This window comes from Equus przewalskii, chromosome 25 (genome assembly GCF_037783145.1).
Source record: "Equus przewalskii isolate Varuska chromosome 25, EquPr2, whole genome shotgun sequence".
In the NCBI taxonomy this organism is placed as follows: domain Eukaryota; kingdom Metazoa; phylum Chordata; class Mammalia; order Perissodactyla; family Equidae; genus Equus; species Equus przewalskii.
The window spans coordinates 3,027,998-3,050,815 of NC_091855.1; the positions used below are offsets into that span (position 1 = coordinate 3,027,998).

Genomic DNA, 22,818 nt, shown 5'->3' on the forward strand with positions numbered 1-22,818 from the left:
AGTTGAATTAAGGGGCCGGCCCTGGTGGCCCAGTGGTTAAGTTCTGCACGCCTCGCTTGGGCAGTCGGGGTTTTTGGGTTCAGATCCCAGGCACGGACTTACACTGCTTGTCAGCCATGCTGTGGCAGCGACCCACATACAAGATAGGAGAAGACTGTCACAGATGTCAGCTCAGGGTGAGTCTTCCTTACCAAAAAAAGAAAGTTGAAATTAATTAAGTATTAAAAACCTCTTTTATATCCATCCTTTACAATTCTTTAAGCTTCTACAGACCACTGTTTAAGACTGTCGCTCTCCAAGTTTGCTTGCTGGTAGGCATTCCTGCCATGATTTGCAGAGAAAAGAACGACAGTCAGAGGAGTTTCCCAAACCCTTCCTTCATTTACAAACGAGAACTCTGAAGCCCCGCCGGCCGGTTGGAAGCAAGTCTACCAGGACATGTAGTAGCAAGCTAGCAGCATCGATAATTCCAGGCCCACCCCCGAGTATTAGCAAACTTGTCCTGTCCCTTGACTGAGGCCTGGCCAGCCCGAGGGGTAGCTCGGTTCTCCACAGGTCGCGCTCCAGCCTTCCCGCTTCTCCACCGCCGGGGGCCCGCGGACGCTTCACCCGGGTCTGCCGTTCCGGGTCCCCGCTCGCCGGTCCCAGCGTCTGCAGCCCCGCAGCACGGCCGGCAGGGGGCGCTGCCACGCCCGGCCCGGCCCCTCCCCGGCCAACCGCCGATCGGGCCGGCGCGTGACGTCACGGCGTTTTAGCCAAACAAATGGTTTTCGGGCCGAGCGTTGGGCTCGGCCGGGCCGCGCTGGGCGCCCGATCGCCCTCCGCCGCGGGGAGCGAGCAGGCCTCCCGCCGCCGCGTCGGGGTGCGCAGCCCGGGCCAGGCCCCGCCCGGGGCAGGAGCGCAGGTGGGTCGGGTCGGGCGCGCGTCCCCCAGCCCTCCCGGCCCTCCGCCGGCCCTCGCTCGGGAAGGGGCAGGCGGACCCGGGGCAGGGGCCGGGGCCTCCGTGCGCTCGGCCGAGCGGCGCCCCGCGGGCCACGGAGGGCGGGCGCGCCGCCGCCGGCGGGAGGGGAGGCGATCGCGGCAGGGCCGTGAGGAGGCCCGCGCCGGCGCGGACGTTGGTCCGGGTCGGCCGGCGGCAGGGCCGCGCCGCCGGTGCTTCCCCTCGCCCGGGGCCGCGCGGGACGCGGGCTGGGGGTCCGCTGGCCCCCGGCCGGCCGCCGTCTGCGACGCGGTGGTGGCCGTGGGTCCGCGTGCCTGTGACGTCAGGGCTTCCCAGGAGGGGGCGGTGATGTCGCCGCAGGCCCGGCGGCCCTGGGCGCGGAAGGGCCGGGAGGACCCGAGGGAGAACAAGGAAGTTCAGCGTAATGTCACCGCCCGGCTCGCCGCGGGGCTGCGTGGAAGGTGGTTCGGGATCGGCGTTTTACAGTTTTAACGCGGTGGTTGTCAGGTTCTTTAACTTCGTTTCGAACAAGCGTTGTTAGTTCGTTCAATCTAAGACGCATTTGCTTTAGAAAAACGGACATCAAGAGGCTTTAGGGGTGCGTGTTTAACGTAAATGCCCGTCAGGAGGCTAAACTCATAGTTTGCTGGTTTGTGATCGGAATTGCTGAAAAACATAGAACCAGTTTGAGTGCTGACGGTTGAGTTTGCCTTACTCTTTTTGGCAAGACAATTCTGAGATGATCCATCTGCTTGTTCGCGTCTTTTGAGAGAGTGGCCAGGAAGAGGGAGAGCGGATTTTAAGTGAAATTTTTCTGTTGTACTGGGGGGATGGGGGTGGGTTGAATAAATCCCATATTCTTAAATGATAATTACGTGAGGATTTAATTTATCCAGTTGTCCCTGTCCCCTGCTACCATGGCTAATTGAGGGTTTCCTACAGCTAGAGCTCAGCCACAAGCCTTTTTCTTGTTTTCTTACTAAGACTGGGCTATAACCGTATAATGACACATCCCGGGACTGCTTGTCTCGACAGGTAACTCAAATTTTGTCTGTAGTGCTTTCAAATATGAAACTACAGAATTTTAAAAAGGTGCCTTTTCTATGAATATTGCTTTTCCTCCAAAGCTTTCAAGAGTTCGGGCCAGAAGAGAAGCTAGTCGTTTGCCATTACTGACCCTCTTCAGGTATTCCAGGGTATGGGTACTTTCACTCATCATTTCTTGCTCTCTTTAGCATCATTTAAATAGAATCTAGTTTGAAAGGTAGATGGCTTAAAATGGAAGCATAATTACAGCTTAGTGTCTTCAGCAGGAAGCTGGGGTGGGAGAGTCCTCAGTCCTTCCTCGCTCACCTTGATTTGTAATGGTAGGTTTTTGTTATTAACACTTCCTCCTCTCCATAAGCTCTTTAAGGGTGATCGATAGGTATTATCTCCCTGGATTTTGCATCATCATGCAGATGGAAGTTATGCTATGCCCATGAACACAGGAGAGAAAGCGAAAATTCACCCTCGTTAATTCCTGTCAGATTTGACTGGAAATTCACAAAACAAGCCTTTCCTGTAAATCTCATTTTGATCCTCACTATGCCATGGAAATTTGACAGCATTGTGTGTAGTACTGAAAATTGTTAATTTTTTTTCATTTAACAAATTAGGAATCGTATGGTGACAATCTTGAGTGAAGGCTCAAGACAAAATTTGAGCCTTTGGATCCTCAGGACTGATAGGTACTGAGTTAATGTGAAACTGCCCAACTTGAGGGTGTCAGTCAACCCGCTCTATAAGATGAATGGCTCATGGCAAGATCCTTTGCAGTGCAACTGAAAGAGGTACAGCAAGGACACTTGCATGTGTCTTTTCCCAGTAGCCTTTCTGGGGCAGGCTCCATGGCTCTGTAAATTAATGGGAAGAGATGAAAGTCGAACTAAAATGTGAGGAGAAGCACATAGAAATGATGGTGATAACACAGCTCCTCCTTGGCAATGCATTTTTTTCCCCGTTATCGGGGTTTTTATCTTTCCTTGTGGGAAATGAGTGAAGAGGTGGAGAATAAATCTATATTCTGATGTGATGAGGAGCAATGACAGGTATAAAAAAGCCAGCTCACAAGTGTGGTTGCATAACTGTTTAACAAGCCAGAACACTTCTAAATGTTTTTACAGTTTGTTTCTACTTTTGGCAGGATGTTTTCACCCAAGCCTTGACGTTTTGGGTCTAGGAAGCAGTTTTTGCTTCTTTTTTTGAAAAATATATATATTTTTTTGAGGAAGATTAGCCCTGAGCTAACATCTGCTGCCAATCCTCCTCCTTTTGCTGAGGAAGACTGGCCCTGAGCTAACATCTGTGCCCATCATCTTCTGTTTCATACGTGGGATGCCTGCCACAGCATGGCTTAACAAGTGGTGGCTACGTCCCCACCGGGGATCCGAACCAGTGGATCGGAAGGTGCGAACTTAACTGCTGCGCTGCCCAGCTGGCCCTGGTTTTTACTTCTTATAATTGGAAATTTATGTGAGATCGAGTTTATTATTATTTTAAAATATTTTATCCAGTTACAGCATTTGAAGGGACTAAATCTACCATTCATTAGTGATATGGCATCTTTCTGACAGGTAAAAAGTAAATACGAAGAATGAAAGTGCTGTATTTTAGAATTTTGTTAGGATATGTTTATTGGATCAGTTATTCTATTAACATGAAGTAGAATTTAAATTCTTATACAGATTTTCTGCTTTATTTTCTAAATTTAAATTTATGCTCAGCCAGTTTAATTTGGACAGTTTTGATTTTCTAGTAAACCTTTATCTTGTTTTAATCTTTGGTGGGGAGAGAACATACTAGTCGTTAGAGACATCCTTTAGTGTTATGTTCCAAAATTTGCAGCTGTTTAGAACCAGATACGTGAGGCAAGCTACTATGGTGCAATGAATGCCTTCCTTGTTAGGTCATGTGTGACAAAGGCAAAATTCAGCAAGTGCATAATCTGCAGACCTTTGAAAGCAACAACAACGAAAAAGAGCAGATTAACTCCAACTGCATTTAGGTCATCTGGAAATTGAATGTCTGTCAATCCTCATCTTTGCATAATTTGTCTTCTCCCCTTTAGTTCATGCTTATGGTATTTTGACTGATGAACGTACTGTATTATCCAGGAAAGTATTAATGATTCAAATGTAGGTGTTCCTTAATGTTAGTTGAAAGAGTTTATCCATCTTTTTTTTCCAACTCCATCTTCTAGTTGGCTCTCCACAGCTCTTCCCTTTTTAAATATTCAGCTTCAGAATTCTGGTGCATACATTTCCTACCCTCGGCACAAGGTAGGTATACATGTGAAACTAAGCACTAAATATGCGTGGTGATTTACGGGATTGTCAGGCAAAGGGTTTCGTTCATCCAACAGACATCTTTTGAGTACCTCTGTGCCAAGTACTCAGCCAGGGACTGTGACACCCAGATGAATTGTCTTTACTGCAAGGACCCTTGACCTTGTTTTAACGTTCCCTTGCCATGGAGGGCCATGGGTCTGTTGGGCCAGAATTGGAGCAGGAGGGTGAACCATTTATGTTATTCCACATTGGCCGTTAGAGGGGCATCTGAAGGTCAATTTCAGGAGGTATTAGAAGCCGAGATAAAAAGAATGGGGAACAGATTATCATAGCCCAGGACAGACACAGGATCTAGACTCCATGGATTTGGATTTTCCCAGAATGAAGGGGCTTAGTGAGTGGGCACTTTGTTGAGGCAAGAACGAGTGCTCAAGGCCAGGACTAGTGTGTGTAGGCAATCTAAAATGAGAAGAGGGAAAATCCAGACGTCCCAGTCTCAGGGACATGCATCTACCTTTTTCTTCTCTAAGGTCATTCCTTTTCTTTAATTGACAAACTTCTGAAATATGTGAGCCTCTCAGCCTTGATTTCCACTCTTTGTTTTCTTTCCTTAGTATTTTATCATGAAAATTTCAGTCACAGTAAAGTTGTGAGAAGTGTTGTACATCGAGTACCTAAGTACCTACAACCTAGATTCTGTAATTCATATTTGGCTTTATTTGCTTATCTGTTTATCTCTCTCCCACCCTCCCTGTCTCCCTCTATCCATTTATCAATCCATCTTATATTTTTATTCAAAGTATTTCAAACTGTACTTCAAAGTAAACGTACTTTATACCCCTAAACATTTCAGCATGCCTATTACGAACTATTTGTTTACTTGTTTTTTATGTCAGATTTATAATCTGTAAAATGTACAAATCTATATATCCCATCCCCTTAGTTTGGACAAGTTCATACATCTGTGTAATGCATAGACCTGTCAAGATAGAGAATATTGCTGTCACCACAGAAAGTTCCTTCATGTACCTTCCAAGTCAGTTTAAGTAATTTTTTAATATCCTGCAATCTCCTGCCAGCCTTCTGAAGGCACTTGTTCAAAGGGCCTGCTTTGTTAGCAGCACTTTTGGGTGGCATTATGCTAGGTGTTCAGAATATAAAGAAATGAGAAACACAGCCCTTGCTCTCTTTAGGCTTATAATTTAGTTTGGATTTTAGTTAGGTGTCTGAAAAGAAAGAAATGTTACATGAATTCAGAGGCAACTGGGACTGCCAGAGAAAGCTTCCCAGGTGTAGGTCTTGAATTGGGCCTTTATTTTAGGCCCAATTTTGTCCGGAGAAGAGGTGTGTTTTCTTTGAATGGACTGTGTGATTAGAAGTTACGGTATAAAGGAAGACTAGCAGATAAGGGTGGTTGGGACCCAATTTTGGAGGGAATATGAGCATTATTCTGTACTCAGGGACAGTTTTTGAAGAAGGAAGTAATGTGAAAAATAGATCTGTTGGCTAAATTCTTCTCTATTTGTCTTCTTTGGTAATTGACCTCTTCATTTTTTTGAGCCCTCTTTTCTTGTGGTTCTTTGCCTATCTCTGATTTCTCTGCTTTGGTGGCAGTCCTTTCCCTTGCGGATCTGAACCATCTATAAAGCTCTGCTCTTGACTATTGTGCTCGTAATCTGGCCCTCAGCTCCTAGGACTTCTCACTTATAATTCTTTCCAGGTCCTGCCTCCGTCTGTATCCATAAGCTGTTAACTCTTGTTAGGTTTCTAAGTGCTAATAGGATGCTTCTTTTTGTATATCCCTGTTACTGTGTACTAATTGTTCAAAAATATGTAGCAAACGGGATTTATTGAGAAAGAAAGATATGTGAATTTTGAGTGGGCTGAATGAACAGGTTAGATCGAGCTCCCAGAAACAAACCCCAGAACGACGCTGCAAAACTTGTCTGCTAAGGGGGCTGCTGTCACCATAAGCATGTTGTTGAATCAAAAACTTGCTGCCACCGTACTCAGTAGAAGTTTAACTTCTTTAGGCAAAACCATCATTACATGTTACTTTCTGCCCTCCAGCTCTTATGCAGGTATGTCTGCTTGGCCACACTTAGGTCATATTGAAACCTTAGCTTCAGGGTCAACTGGAAAGTGTAGTTTTAATTGTCCAGCCTCTATAAAACAGGAAGTCCATGTGCGAATAGCCTGGAGTGAGTATTGATGAGTCTTCAGGACACTCAGTTTGTGGAAAAGTAAACTCATATTCCCCAGGTTCTATCAATGTGACAAACTTAATTAAGCCTTTGCTGTTTTTGCTGTTTCCACGCAAAGACATGGGTATTGTTCTAGTTTCCTAAGATAGAAACTACTGAAAGCAACTGTACCATTTAGGTTTTTTGTGTTGTGTGTGTAACAGAAAACCAACTCAGATTTCCTGGCTTGCAATACTGAAAGGTCCAAAAGCGAAGCCTGATGCACTTGGACTTATGTGATCAGAACCTCCAGTTTCTTTTCTTTCCTTTGTTTCACGAGCCCTGCTTCTGTGGCCTTGGTCCCTTTTTGGTCACAGCATGTTTGTCAGCAGCTCAAGCCCCACATCCTCATGCTCTCAAGTCCGAGGAGGGGAAGGAGTGTGCTTCTGCAGAAGCTGAAGGCAGGGCTCTTGACCATTTTTGCTTTGTAGACCCCTTTGGAAGTCTGAAGCCTATAGGACCCTTTTCTGAGTAATATTTTAAATAAAATACATAGGACTACAAAGAAAACCAGTTGTATTAAAATACAGGTACCAAATATATATATATTTTTTCTTTCTGCTTTTTCTCCCCAAATCCCGCCAGTACATAGTTGTATATTTTAGTTGTGGGTCCTTCTAGTTGAGGTGTGTGGGACACCGCCTCAGCATGGCCTAATGAGCAGTGCCATGTCCGCGCCCGGGATCCGAACCGGCAAAACCCTGGGCCACCGAAGTGGAACATGCGCACTTAACCACTCGCCCATGGGGCTGGCCCCCCCAAATATTTTTAAAAATTATAGTAATATGTGCTTCTTTATTAAGTAACAAGATTTACTGTGGGTCTAATAATTTCCAAGTAGTGATGAACATTGTCACTACTTGGAGGTGTTGTCTGCAATCAATGGTCGTGTGATTTCTACTGGTGAAAAAGTGACAGCTACTGCTAATATTATTGTGCTCTGTTGACTGAATTCACAATAGAAGGAAATGCTAAATTTCAGTCATAGGTTAGTAAAAATAAATATATAATTTCCCCCCCTCATCTGAGTTTACAGACACCCCGAATTTTATATCTAAACTCCATGGGGGGATCTGTAAGTCTCAGCTTAAGAACCATTGCTGGAAGAGAGTTTCTCTTCCTAGAAGCCCCAGCCAATGTCATCTTTATCTCATTGACTTTGGGTTATATTGACATCTCTTTCTTTCTTTTTTTTTTTTTTGAGGAAGATTAGCCCTGAGCTAACATCAGTGTCCTTCTTCCTCTGCTTTATATGTGGGATGCCTGCCACATCATGGCTTGCCAAATGGTGCCATGTCTGCACCCGGGATCGAAACTGGTGAACCCGGGGCTGCCAAAGCAGAATGTGTGAACTTAACTGCCGTGCCACCAGGCCAGCCCCAAATATATTGACATTTCTGAATCAACCACTAAAGCTAGATAAAGATATGCTAATTGGTTAGCCAGCCTGGGCCTACCGGTGGAGCTGGGGTCATTGCTACCTAAAGAGCATGATGGGGGCCAGCCCTCGTGGCCTAGTGGTTAAGTTTGGTGCACTCTGCTTTGGCAGCCCAGGTTTGGTTCCCTGGCGTGGACCTACACCACTCCTCTGTCAGTGGCCATGCTGTGGCAGTGGCTCACATATGAAAAGAGGAAGATTGGCAGTGGCTATTAGCTCAGGGCGAATCTTCCTCAGCAAAAAAAAAAAGAAAGAGCTCTCTGGGAGAGGGGTGGATTCCCAAGGGAAATTCAGGGGCTCCTGGATGCTGAGCAGCAAGTAGCAGATGTTCATTATGTCATCCTTAGTCCATCCCCTCTCTTTTGCTCTCAGAGTCAACTGATCATCAGATTTTAGTGAATCTTTCATTTGGATTTGTCTTTTCCTGATCAGTCTCTCTGCTAACATCCTGCGCTTCCATTGTGGAGTGTGTGGCATGGTTCACTGGATTGCAAGAAGAAAAATATTGGAATAACTTGTTTATTTTTCTCATCCTTTTAGTATTTATTTTTGTGTATGTTTTATTCTGTATATAAAATATATTAGTACAGTGGTACGTGTGTATATGTAAAACAAATATTTGCATATTTATGGGTACATGTTGAAATTGTTTTAATTTATGGTGACTGGGAGAGTCAGAAAAGTTGAGATAACCATAGAGCAATGCTGTTCAATAGAAATATAATGAGTTATATAATTTAGCATTTTCTAGTCAGTCACATCCAAAAAAGTAAAAAGAAACAGCTGAAAATAATTTTAATGTTATTTAACACAATATATTCCAAACATGATTTCAGCATGTAATCAATATAAAAAATTATTGAGATAGTTTACATTCTTTTTTTCATGTAAAGTCTTTGAAATTCGATGTGCATTTTACAGTTAAATCTCATTTCAGTTCAGAGGTGATATTTCAGGTGCTCAAAAGCTGCGTGTGGCTAGTGGCTTTTGTATTAGCACGGATCTAGACCAATGATCATTTTGAGTTCAGATTTCTATCACCGTCTCTGTGATAGTTTCATAAATCCATTACTGACTCCCTTCAGTCTTTCTGTAGAGTTACCAGGTTAATCAGGCAAAAATTCCACTGGGATGCTGCTCTCCTGCACTAGGTTTCTGTGGCATCACGTTTAAAAGGAGCTTTTAAGACTTCCGTAAGATGGTCTGTCCCATCCTTCTCCCTCGCGTGTCTCTGGGCCTGCCTGCAGCAAACCTGGTGCTTAAACAGGCAGTTTCCTCAGTCCTCCGCTTTGCATTTCTCCAAATAGAATCGTCCATTTTAGGAAGCCTCTTAGGGCCGCCCCGTGGCCCAGTGGTTAGGTTCGCATGCTGGTCTTTGGCCGCCCGGGGTTTCGCAGGTTCGGATCCCTGGCGCGGTCATGGCTCGTTGGGCCACGCTGAGGCGGCATCTCACATGGCACAACCAGAGGCACTCACAACTAGAATCTATAGCTGTGTACTGGGGGGCTTTGGGGAGAAGAAGAAAAGAAGCTTGTTCCTGTAAAACCTCCGTGGACTCTCCTCCAGTCCCTCTGCAGTCTTTCCGCTTCCTGAACCCCTAATATGTTGAGTCCTCAGCCATCAGCGCTCCAGCGCTTGGGTACAGACCGTTGTTTACTGCGCTCTAAGGTTTCGTGTGTGTTGGTCTCATCTCCCCTGCTAAATTCTGAGCTTCATATCTATGTCCCCAAATGGTAGACACATAATTAAAGACTTAGCTTTTTTCCCTTATGTTTAGGGACATATCTGGGCTGTTTACATTCGCAGCTTTAAATTTTTTGAAATTCTGTGTTGTTTTCGACTCTGCTGGTTAACTTAGATACCTTTTAGCAGATTCAGTTGTAGGAGTTTGCGCATTAAAGTGTTCATTTGCTTGAAAATTAAGACGTTTAATTTTGTTTGTAGTCTATTTGAAGTTGTAAGATCACTCTTGGAACTACTGTAGGGAATTTGTGACTAGCTGGAGTTTCCGAAGATGAAGCTTGAGTTTGAGAAGGAAGTCTCCGAGGACACATTTGCTTTACTGTCCAGGGATCAGGAGAGGCAAACTGGTTCCCAAAGTAGGGCGAGAGATTTTACTTCCCGTCCAGCGTCGGGGTGACTGTCTGGAGGGCTTGGGTACCCTCCCCACACCCTCGCTCCGGCCCTGGGGCGCGCTCTCTGGTTCAGGCAGTCTGCTAGATGCAGGGCTCCACCGTCGTCACAGGATTTCATCACCCTTGGGGTACAGCGAAGAGGACTGTGAAAGTGGATCCTGAAAGTCAGTCCGAAGAAGGCACATGGCTTTATGCGTTAGGAATGCTTTCCTTCGGCATTTCTGTTGCCTGTGTTTTATTTAACGTGCTATGTGGTTAACTTGCTGAAATAGCTATACACCACCGTTTTTAACTTGGGAAATTTCAAAGCCTGTTCAGTTGTTATTCATTTAATTTAAAAAGTGCAGTATGCTTTATATGTCAGATATTATGTTAAGTGCATTAGTTAACTTCTGTCACTTTTTCTCTTAGCACTATTTTACAGCTCTTGTATATTCTTTGGCGAGTATGAGTCTTTTATTTAAGAATTTATTCTTTTGTCTTATTATCGTTTAACACCTGGTGGGTTTTCCACCCTTTGGCAAATATCATTGATAAAATTGGTTATTAAAGACCAAATAAATACTAACTTTTCTGGAATGTTCACATTTTTGTTTTATTAGCAGGGGGTTGTAACTTTTCCCCAAATTAAAACATAACTTTACATTCTAGTTGCATATATTTTTAAAATTGTATAAAATATTTTTACACAAGAATTATAGTATAAAGCATTTTAGAACTACTGCTGTTTAAAATAATTTGATGGTCTTAAAATTTAAATGACAGCTTTAGCCATGTTAGTTACTATTTCTCATCTAAAACTGAGTTATTTTACTCTCTCTCTATTTGATCTGGGGCTTAGCCTCTGTATTACAAATGATCTGAATTACCTAGAAGCATTCTTGGATATATTATCAAAAAATTACTTGATTTTTACTGTAGATGTTATCTTGTTTTCTTTTGTGAGTCGACTTTGTCTATCCTGCTTGAATTCTAATTATCCTATTTTAATAGAGAATGAGGAGTTGTAAAGCTTCTTTTAGGAATTGTTCCTTTGTGAATGTCTCATGGATTTCCTCTGCTTTTAAGGCTCATAAAAGAAGGGGATCATGCCTCTTTAAAAGATATCATTAGTCTTGGAAATTAAAATCTGCTTACTGACTCATTTGTTGGACTTAAATATTACGGTTTCGTTTTATTAAAGGTCTTTTCGTGTGTCCTCAGTGTTTGCAAGCGTCTGCTTTACTAAATGCTTGTTGAATCTTTCTCTTGTTTAATGGCTCTGATTTAAGTCTGCCTCTTGACCATGGTCACATAATCCAGTGAGAATTCCTGTTAAAAGTCTTAAGATTTTGGCTCCTTGAGTAAGTCTCTTAAGGACTGATCTGATGGTTACTAATCTTTGTTTCTTGTACAATCAAGTAAAAATGTGTTAGAATCAAATTTTAGTAACCCCTGTCATGTGTTTATGCTGTTTATTTAGTACTCTTGGAGAATACTATACGAAATTAATTTGATTAGTCCATTTTTTCCCTTCCAAATTCATAATTTAGAAGTTAGGAGAAAATTAATCTTTACCTTTTCTTTTAAAAAATAATGAGCCTATTCCCACCTTTCTACTTGCAAAGCATGTTAATTTTTTTGGTTTATTAAAGTAACAGTACTATTCTTGAAGATTCAGTGTGAATTCAATATAATGTTCTTGGCAGGTACAAACCTAGTTTTTTTCCCCTTTAGAAGAAAACCATGTCAAGCCTTCATTAGTGAACCTCAGAGTAATTACTCAGTTTTCTTTAAGAAATTTGCCATTTGTATTGTATGCTTCTGGTGTAGACATCTTTTTTTTTAAGGAAGACTGGCCCCGAGCTAACATCTGCTGCCAATCCTCCTCTTTTTGCTGAGGAAGACTGGCCCCCAGCTAACATCCGTGCCCGTCTTCCTCTACTTTATATGTGGGGTACCTACCACAGCGTGGCTTGCCAAGTGGTGCCATGTCCGCACCTGGGATCTGAACCGGCAAACCCCGGGTTGCCAAAGCGGAACACGTGAACTTAACCCCTGCACCACGGGGCTGGCCCAGTGTGGACATCTTTTCAGAGAAATAAAGCTTCATTTTAATTTTATTTCCCTGTGCATTGTATCTGTTTGTAAACTGTTAGTGTTCGGTGCGTTCACCAGATGTTAACTCTGCCTTCTTTGAGCCTTCTGCATTCAAATGTTCGTTTGGTACGTATTGCCAGAATTCCACTTTATAGGATAACACAGAGAACCGTATTGGGAAATGTAGTCTTTGCCCTCAGGGGAGTTTACTTTGAAGGGGTTCATGGTTATTGTTCATGCCTACTGTGTTCCAGAGGCCCCACATGACATTTCCGCACTAGTTACTAGGAATTTCTAAAGGATTAGTGGTTTTGTTTGTAACCCCTCAACCCTGTTAGAAACGATTTGATGTTTGTACTCTTATCAGCCAGAGGATGTAAGTGATGTCTCCTGTGTGGGTTTAAGTGTTTGCATGTATCACTTCAGAGCTTGGTTGTAATGGAGGCGGATCAGTAGATGCCTGGTGGCCTCTACCCCAGGATCTACATAGATGTCTTCTGGCACTGGTGTGAGAAATAAGGCTTTCTTACCAAGTTACCTTTTAAAAATGAAAATACAAAATTTTATGGATATTTCTAAAGTGAACATTTTTTATTTTGTGCAATTTAATTATCATTACATAGAAATAAGTGTGTGAAATGGTATATAAAATATACACGCTAATCATGCACAAAAATATATGTGTAGGCCAAGATTTGGACAAGTGACACAAAATTAAATGGTCTGTTTTAAGAGTAGATTTTGAGTAACTCTTTGTCACATTATTTGTAACATGAAAAAGGTAACAGGGTTTACAAATGCAAATTTTAAAATAGTGTTGAGAAAAGAAAACCATCTAAGGTCAATTTGATAAATTTCTCAGAAATCCTAATTTTATTTCAATTTGTAATCTGATTCACAGACTTTCATGTTACTATTTGTAACTCTTCATAATCTATAGTGCTCCAGAAAGAAAGAACCTTTTGTATGATTGCTTCAGCTAATCAGACAAAAGCTTTGTAGGCCTTTTAATTTAGCTAGCTCCTTTTGTTTGTTCTTCATTAAAAGAAGATAATGGGAAATTAAAAGATATATAGTGTATATTTCTAGCAGTAGAATGACCCCAGTGCTTCTCTTTTTGGTTAAAATGTTTTCTTGCCTTTTTCCCTTGAAAGAAGAATTGTTAGCACTCTCCTCTTTCCCCCCTCCAGTGCTTTTTTATTCTTTTGTCCCTTTTTGTTGCTTGTGGTTCTTATAATTAGTTCAGTGTGGGATGATCTTGAAACTAAAGTCAGTATAAGTCTTCAAAGCATTAAAGTCTTCATATACCAAAATTTCAAGAAAAATTAAATGAAATATTTAATAGGATTAAAGAACATTTATCTTTTGAGTAGGTAATGTGTTCACATGGTTCAAAATGCAAAAGATGTAAAAAGTGATGTTTTCTTCTGTCTTCTGTCCCTCAGGCACGCTTTTCCACTCATTGGAGGCAACCAATTCTATTCTTCCTACCTTAAAAAAAACATAAATGGTAGCATATTCTACATACTGTTATCTTGCCCTTTTTACTTGCTTTTTCTGTCCATGTCGGTATATGAAGAGCGTATTAGTGATAGAAAACCTAAATGAACCGTGGCTTAAACCACAGTTTTTCCTTCTGTAAAAGTTCAGATAGGTGACTAGGGCTGGGATAGCACTTGTGGTGTTCCTCTCTCTGTTTTGAGGCATAATGAGTATAGTAAAACGTACAGATATTAAGCGGACCGTTGTGAGTCTTGCCAATTGTACGTGTATAAAAACACTGCAGTCAAGAGAGAGCGCCTTCTAGCCCAGGTTCGTTCCTCCCTGCTTTTTTCTGACTGCCTGGCTCTTTCTGTCCTATTACTGCTCCACCCTGTGTCGCGCTCGCCCTCTGACCTAGCTGGATCTCCAGCTACTGCAGCCCATTCCAAGCTGCAGGATGTAAGAAGGGGCAAAGGTTACATGCCAGCCTTTTTACAGGAAGATTTCTAGAAGCTGCTACTTCCCAACGCTTACAGTCGTTTCGTTAGCCAGAACTTACTGTCACAGCGGCATCTGAAGGCAAGGGAGGTTGAGAAATGGATTCTTTACTGTCTTTTTCTGTTAGAAGCAATGCTGCAGTGCATAACCTTGTTCATAGGTCATCTTGTGGGATAAATTCCTAGAAGTGGACCTGCTGGGTCAAAGAATATTCGCAGTTTGAGAGTACGCCTGTGTCTCACATCCTTGGTGACACGGTTTTTGTATCTGCTAATCTCATCTGTAGAACACCGTGACAGAGGACAGCTCTAATATGCCCGATAGGACATTTAGGTGGACAGAAAGTACTTCCACCACAGCGTATGATGCTCTGAAAAAGGAATGCACAGCCGGCTGATGTGTGCTAAGTTGGTGAGGCATAGCACACCATGTGTGAGTTTCATTTAGGGCAGTCCTAGGAGGAGATGGATGGTCAGAGTTAGAAGAGAAACCCTGCTGCCCATAAGCACTTCACAGTAAACTGACAGGAGGACACAGTCAGATATGTTCTTAGGAGTCGCTCTCTTAGTTTAAAAGTAGATTAGGGCGTGAGGTTAAAATGCGTTAATGTGGTTTTTTTTTTGTCCTCTGTTTTCTTTTATGTACATTCTTTAACATGCAGAAACGTGTTTTCAATTAATCTCCTCTAACCTAACAGGGGAAAAAGAAAGTAATCAACAAATATATCTCATTTGGTTTGTTTTATATAATATTTCTTCTTGTGGTTTTCTTACCTTTCTAAACTGTACTCTCCAGTTGCTAAGTGGGCTCAGATAAATTATATAAAATATATACTATGAAAAATTCATGGGAATTTCCTGTGCAACCAGGCGGTATCAAAAGCTGCAGCTCCTTTTGAAGCAGGAAGTGGCATAAAGGAGGGTGCTTGTGCCTGTCCCCACACTGCGCAGTGAGGTCTGGGAGGGCAGAGGCTGCTTTCTTAGCTGCCAAAGCACATGGCGCAGCATGTTGTACATGGTAGATTGCATTTTTTCTCTAATTGAAGTGAATCTTGGGAAAATGGTAGAAAAATTATTAGACTTCGAGTAGCAAGCTTTTGGCCCTTCAGGGGATGGGGGAAGAAGGTATTAATATAATGTCATTGTTGGTACTTTTCAAATGATCATCTATTTAGTGAAGAAACTTAATAAGGGGCTGATATCTGTGCTCTAAAGACAGAGACTTTGAGACACTTTCAGTATAGTATCATCCCACTTTATCTGAAGATCACATTTCTGTAAATCTCTGCTTTTTTTTTTTTCTATCCTGAAGACGACTGGCCCTGAGTAACATCTATTACCAATCTTCCTCTTTTTTGCTGGAGGAAGATTAGCCCTGAGGTCACACCTGTGCCAGTCTTGCTCTGTTTTGTATGTGGGTCACTGCCACAGCATGGCTGACAAGTGGTATTGGTCTGCGCCCAGGATCCAAACCTGCAAACCTGGACTGCCGAAGTGCTACGCCATGGGCCTGGCCCTATTTTATTTTATTTATTATTTTTTTTAAGCAATGAAGGCCCAATAAGCCAAAGAACAGGAAAAAAGTATTTCTTATACTAAATGAATGGGCTTTGTGGTCAAGTTCTAGCTCCTTCCTGAGGTCTTCATGGTTTAGAATACAAAGTGGTGCCTGTCATTTCTTTTCTGTGTCCTTAGCATGGAAAGTGGTGCCTAGCACATGGTTGGTGTTCCAGAAACATTTATGACTGAATGTTTATAAGTAGATTTCTTTTTTTTGGTTTTGCTGGCACACATGTTTTGGGGGAAAGGGAGACGTTGTTGAGAGACTAATAGCAATAGTATTTTTTTTTGTGTAGTGTTAGGTAGTGGTGGTGTTGTAATCAGCTAGGCTTGCACTTGCCGTAGGATTTGCATTGGCTGGTCCCTGCGCCTAGAACACTAGGTTCTTAAGTAAATCTTCCTGCCTGACTTCCTCATCTCCTCAAGGAAGCCTGCACTGATCACCCTCTCTAAAATGGCCGCTGCCCCTCTCCCCTGGCACTTCCAAGTTCCCCTACCCTAGTTTGGATTTTCCCATAGCAGTCACCTTATTGAAACATAGACATGGAGTTTGCTTGTCATGATGATTATCTCTTTTCTCCCTAACCACAGGAATGTTAGTTCCTCGAGGACCTGGCTTTGACTCTTTGTTCATTGTATTCCAAGTGCCTCATAGATGCTCAGCAAACGTTTGCTGAGTGAATGAAGGTAGGAAAGAATGTAACATGTAAGAAAGTTAGCTATAAAGTAATTTACATTTTAAATAAAAGTATTATTTCCACCATTTAAAAAGCTTTGCTTTTGGAGACCACCGTGTACTCCAGTGAGACCAAGGGGACTTTTGTACGTGTGCCAAGTTGAAGGACTCTCTCTGTGTTCTCTTGGTGGAAAAGGGGCCGAGTTTTGACTTGCTGATGATGTCACCTGCTTCAAGCCTGTAGCATCTGTTTGGTGAAGTAGCTTCTCAGAGCCTTCAGAGGTGGGTTAGTTCGTGAGAAAGAGTCTCTCAGTTTGCCAGCATCACGCTGTGTGCCGATGGAACATCTCTTTCCTACTGCAGGTGGCTTTCCACAAAGTGAGGGGCAATGATGTTCGTAGCTTCCTTCCTTCTTCCTTCCTTTCTTTCAACTAGGCCTTATGCAAAACGTTTTATGTATGTTATCTTCTTTAAACTTTATACAACTCTATGAGGAAGGTGTTCCTGGGTCTTTTTTCTTGCAGAAAACTAAGTCTTGGGGGTTAAGCCACTTGCCTAGCCGATAAGCGTGTTGGAGCTGGAATTCAAATCCAAGCAGTCTGACCTGTAGAGGAGCTTCACTGCACAAGATGCTTCCTAGTAAAGAGACCTGGAGGTGGAAAGAAATCAGAAACAACTTAGTGGCACTCTGATGTCACAAAGAGATCTTTATCTTTTATCTGCTCCAGCTTTCCACGACTTACGACTTACGTAGATCGAATGGGGCCACTGAGATTGAAGCAGTAATGTCATGTTCAGTTAACCAATGCTAATTTAAATACAGTATATTTTAAATAAAGCCAGAGTTGGCTCCTGACCAGATCTTCTAACTTAGACTTAGTTTAACTCAAGAACAATTTAGCTTAATTTCTGGGGCAGAATTTGTATGCTCTTCCTTCATCTTCCCTAAAAAGTAGATTCAGCAGGAAGGCAAAAGTTATAATGTGGCTGTACAGGAAGTATAATTTAGTGGAATAGACGGGTAGACAGTGGGTAGGTTTTGCTGTTCTGCATTTTTAAGAGAAAAACTTGCCTATAAAATTTATTTTAAATTGTACTAATGGAAACAGTCATCCCTGGCCTAACACACAAAATAATTTGTGATTTCAAATTTTGATTAGAAAATTCTGATTCTTTAATGTCAATTACTTTTTGAACCTTTTAGTTAGCCCTTTGTGTATTTTTTCCTTGCAAGATGGTGTGTTTTGTTCCCTCTGCCATAAAACTATTTCTGCTCTGTCCTAAAGAGCCTCAGACTATACCTGCGTATCTCCAGTATCATAAATTGATATTAATTTCAGTTTTAAAACAATGCTGTTTTAGGGGGGTAAATTAGAAATAATGACAGGAAATTATGCTTAAGGATATATATTTACATGCTGAAGTAAGTAATGAGCTTTTCGAGGAGAAGGTTGTAGGACACTATTGTGTACATAGCTAGTAGAATTATTTTAATAAAAAAAAATTCCCCAAAGCAAGACATGAGTTACTTTTTTTGGAGATACATTGAGACTGTTTTGTGGCTTGAGATGGTCATTGGTGAATGTCTCTCTTCTCGTGTTGAGAACATCATGCTTAATTAGGTACTTTTCTTGATGCTTTCATCCAATTTTAGTGGGATGAAAATACTGAAAAAGTTCTTTCTTTTTTATTTCTTGTCTGCTCTTTGAAGTAGCCAGCAAATGCTTCTTTCTCAAATACATGTTCATGGTGGGGGAAATTAGTGGTGCAGAAGAGTTGATGATGAAAGCACCCCTCCCCACCTCAGGCCCCTCCAGGGGAACCACTGCACTTGTTTCTGTTTGATTCTTCAGGTGGTCATCCCCCATACTAATATGCTAAAGCTCCTGATTACCACCTGTCAGGAATTCTAAAGGATCTGAGATTTTACTCCGCTCGAAGCTAACAGGTTATCTCGCCACAGTTTCATGGATGCTGGCGGAAGACACAGAGGCAGAGATGACATACAATTTACTGCTCACAGCAGTAGCAGCAGCCAGACCGTCAACATTCGTTTGTCTCAGTGTCCTGAGCCTCAGTTCCCACCGGGCTCTGCAGAGAGGGCCAGACAACACTTGTTCACCTAGAGGGTTTTGTTGGTTGAGACAACTCTGGGCTTAGGGATTCCAAATAATTTATAAGGGGCAGTCAGCAGGCCTGTGCTTTGCTCCAGAGGGAGACAGTAAGCATGCCTGCTCTTTGCTCTGGAGGAGGGCGCCTTCTGTCTCCCAAGGCTGTTCGCTATATGAACAACCTTGAAAATATAGTCTGGAACAAAGAGCAAACAGTGCCTTGCTTGAAAGACAGAGACCCATGAAGAATTATTTCTCAGCACCACCACCTGATTCCCAACCTTTCTGATACAGTTATATCATTATTTTTAGCTCTCTGGTCACCTCGGTAAATATTATGTGTTTATTTCACTCACGATTGGTGGTATCTTTGACTTCCTGATTTGCAGGGGGAGTGTTTTAGGTCGGGATCCTTGTAAGTGTTAGAAACCAGCTCCGTCCTAACTTAAGTGAGAAGGAAATTGGTTCCCAGAACTGCGAGTCCAGGAGGATAGAGTGGGATTGGACCCAGGTGCTCACACCTTGCTTTGAAGAATTGGTCTCTCGCCACGAGCAGCAGGCTCTCCTCCTTCCAGCTTTCTGCTCAGGATCCTCCTTGACTGATCCACCCCTGCCCCCACCAGCGCTGATTCTAGGCTGGTGTTTATTTCTGAACAAGTCGCTCTGGCAGGGTGGAGAGAATAGATTAGCATAGTCAGAGCCTGGTCATAGGCCTGCTCTTGGAGGTGGCTGTGGAGTCTGCCTCCTCTGAATCACATGTATTCGGGGGGAGAAGGTAGTTCTCCAAAGATAAGACAGGATGCCGTCACCTCCCCATGTCAGAGTTCTCAGTTGTATTCTTGTTTTGTGGGGGGTGTTCTTTGCTTTTATAACTTCTTAATTTTTCCCTTTTTTTTTTAACAAGATAGTATCAGATGTCTAGTATCTCCCTTTTTTGTGGTTACCTCCCTCCTGATGCCCTCTATCCTCCTGGTCTAATCTCTGAGCTTTATTTACAACTGCTGCTCAGCTGATGTCCTGTGACTTGCCTTCATTATGTTCCTGTTTCCCATATATTCCTCTTTCTTGGTTGATTGCCTTGTTTTCCGGGGTACATACTAAGGTAAGATGTGTGGAAGGTAAATTTTGAGTAATTCCATGTCTGAAAATGTTTTCGTTCTGTTCGTAAACTGGAATGGTATTGCGGCTGGGAGTAGAATTCTAGGTTGAACATAATTTTCTGTCATAACTATAAAGGCATTGCTCGAGTATTGGCTGGTATCCTTCATTACTGATGAGAAGTCCTAGGCCAGTCTGATTCTTGTTCTTTTGTGGATGAGCTGCCTTTTCCCTGAAAGCTTTTAATATCTTTTTTCTTTGTTGTCTGAACTTTGTCAGTGATGTGTCTTGGTGTGGGTCTCTATTCACTTGAGTGCTGAGTGGGCCCTGTTAATTGCAAGACTTCTATAAATCTATTAACTTATTAATCTTAGTTGTAAAAAATTCATATTTCTTTGAAAACTTCCTCTCCAATTTTTTTTCTTTTCATTCTGGAATTCTTGTTAATCCTAACCTCCTGGACTGATGCTGTGTGTCATTTGATAGTCTTTTGTCTCTGTTTTTGTTTACTTTCTAGATTTCACTTCCACAACTTCAAACCTTACTACTGTATTGCTTTTTTTTTTTTTAACTACAACAGTCTTGTCTTTTTTGCCTTTTCACAGCATCCTATCTCTGGATGCAATATCTTGACTGTTTCTGAGCATTTCAGTTAGAGGTCTTCTAACAAGATCTATTCTGTCTTATGAATTCTGTTTTTTCCTTTGTCACATTTCTTTAAGTTTTCGTTTCCTTGTCTGTTTCGTACTACAGATGTTAGTTTCTGATTTAACCAATCAAATGGAAGAATGAAGCAATATAAAACTGATTAGGATCTCTGTTCCTAGAAGAATCTGTCAGCTGGTGAGCTTTGCATTAGGGTGAGCAGTTACGGGGCCCCATTATTTGTGGTGAGTGATGCCAATGCCTGTAATAGCTCCATTGATTCTTGCCAGACAGTTTCATTTCATTAAAGAAGGACTGCCAGTTTTAATTTTTCTAATAGTGTAAAATCTCAAAGATAACTAGGACTATGAAGAGGGTCAATGATCCAGGGCCTAGAAATGTTGAAACAGTCATCTGTCCCGTGTTTCAGAGTGAAAAGTTTTAGGGTATAGAGTAGTGTAGCAAAGAGCAGCCCAGATGTTGGGGCCAGACTGCTTGGGCTCCCCTGCGGGTCTGCCACTTAGGTATACCTAAGTTACGTAATCTCTCAGTGCCCCACTTTTCTCCTCCGTAAGATTTGGACAGTCAGGTACCCACCTATTAGGGTTGTTAAGAGGATTTAGTTAAAAATACATATTACATGCCTGGTATATAGTAAATTCTCAGAACGTGTTGATTTCCTTTTTTTCTCTACCAGTAATAACAATTATGTGGTTTAGATCTGGTGGTGAATGCCCACAGCAGAAATTTTGGTAGGATTAGGTAATTTTAGATTGTGTTTTTCTCTTTAGAACCTCAAAGAACACTTAAATGTGTATGTGCAAATGTTTCATAAAAGTCCTGGAAAGGTCCTCCTCTTCCCCCCATAAAGGATCTCACTGAATGTAACTTGATAAGAAAAGTAGTCTTGGAGCACAGCCAGAAAACTAGGAATGGAAAAATTCTATTTTCACACCCAGAAACTCTATGACAATCAGAATCACATGTGCTCAGGATGTTGGGGGAGCTTTGTTCCCCTCAGAACACACACTGACAGTCCTGCTGCTTGGACTTCAGAAATGTTGAAAGTTTCTTTCTTTTCTTTTTAGGATTTTACTTTTCCTTTTTCTCCCCAAAGCCCCCCGCTACATAGTTGTATATTTTAGTTGTGGGTCCTTCTAGTTGTAGCGTGTGGGACACCGCCTCAGCATGGCTTGATGAGCGGTGCCATGTCCGCGCCCAGGATCCGAACCGGTGAAATCCTGGGCCGCGGAAGCAGAGCATGAGAACTTAACCACTTAGCCACGGGGCCAGCCCGAAAGTTTCTTTATTAATGGATGTCTAGGACAGGACTAGCAAGAGGAAAGAGTCTTTTTCTTCAAGTATGCCTCCGTTATAGTGGACACTGTAAGACTTTCCTCACCACATCTGCTGACTGTGTAAAATTCAGTTGGCTTAAATGAGAGCAAAACTCTGTAATGGTCCCTCCCCGTCCCCCAAACGTGCCCCTTATTTGAACTAGGGGCGTTTAGTTTGGATTGTGTATCTTTTTTATCCTCCTCTCCCACGTAGTGGAAGAAGTCCTTGGAATATATTATTGTCACTGTTATTATTATTATTTACTTTTTAAAATGGAAGCACACACAAAATTCGAGTGAGCCCATATATATTTATCAACTGGTTTCAACATTTTGCCATACCTGTTCTTGTCTCCATTTAAAAGAAAATTTTAAAGCAAATTTTAGACAGCATGTCATTAGCTCTGAATATGTCAATATGTGTCTTTTAAAAGACATTTTTCCCCATAACCACAACGCCATTATCCCACCTAACAAAATTCATAGATTGATTTTTCAAGTTAGTAGTATCATTTTTAAATGACTTGTTTTTCTTCACTTACATAAAAGTATTTGTATTTTGCAAATGCTTGACTTTATCCTGTTATGGAAAACTTCAAAAATGTAAAAGTAGATGAAATCGTGTAATAAACCCAACCCCCATGCACCTATCTCCCAGTTTCAACAATTATCAACTCATGCCCAATTTTGTTTCATCTATTCTCCCACTTCTTTCTCCTGGATTATTTTCATGCAAATCTCAGGTGACATTTCCTTTGTTGTCTAGTGTATCTTTAAAAATTAAGGACTCTTTAAAAAGTATGTATATATATATGTGTATATATAAAATACCTCCCCAATTCTTTAGTATCATCAAATACCCAGTGTTCAAATTTTCAGTTGTCTCAAACATCATAGTTTGAATCAGGATCCATATAATGCAGTTGGTTGGCAATGACCTTCAAATCGCTTTTAATCTAGGGGTTCCCCCTCACTCCCCCTTTTTCTCTCTCCTTTGTTACTATTAAAGAAACTGGGTTTTTTGTCCTTCAGAGTTTCTCAGGGTCTGGATTTTAATGTTATATCCCTGTGGCTTAGTTTAACATGTTCTTATATGTTCTGTATTTGTTAATCTGTCATATCACCATTGAGCATACTAAATATTCTTAGAATTCTTAAGATACAAAGGTTATTTTGTAAATTTTAGAATTTGATTTAAATACTTTATAAGCATATGATGCCAGTCACCACTTAAGGTGTGGGCTTTTC

At 41.8% G+C, this 22,818-nt stretch overlaps 1 protein-coding gene across 6 annotated transcripts in view; it reads left to right on the forward strand.

The window, feature by feature from the left end:
* The first annotated feature begins 733 nt into the window (after window positions 1–733).
* Window positions 734–22,818, forward strand: part of FBXO34 (F-box protein 34) — a 75,607-nt gene continuing 53,522 nt past the window's right edge. The window contains exon 1 of one of the 6 annotated variants that reach the window (XM_070593997.1): window positions 734–904. Coding sequence is in view for 2 of the 6 variants with exons in the window: in XM_008536770.2 (XP_008534992.2) it covers window positions 1,289–1,401 (113 nt within the window). In the remaining 4 variants the exon portion in view is untranslated. Of the gene's footprint in view, window positions 905–1,111; window positions 1,539–19,569; window positions 19,593–22,818 lie in introns of those variants that run through there. The other 5 variants (XM_008536770.2, XM_070594001.1, XM_070593998.1 and 2 more) reach the window with 5 other exon arrangements.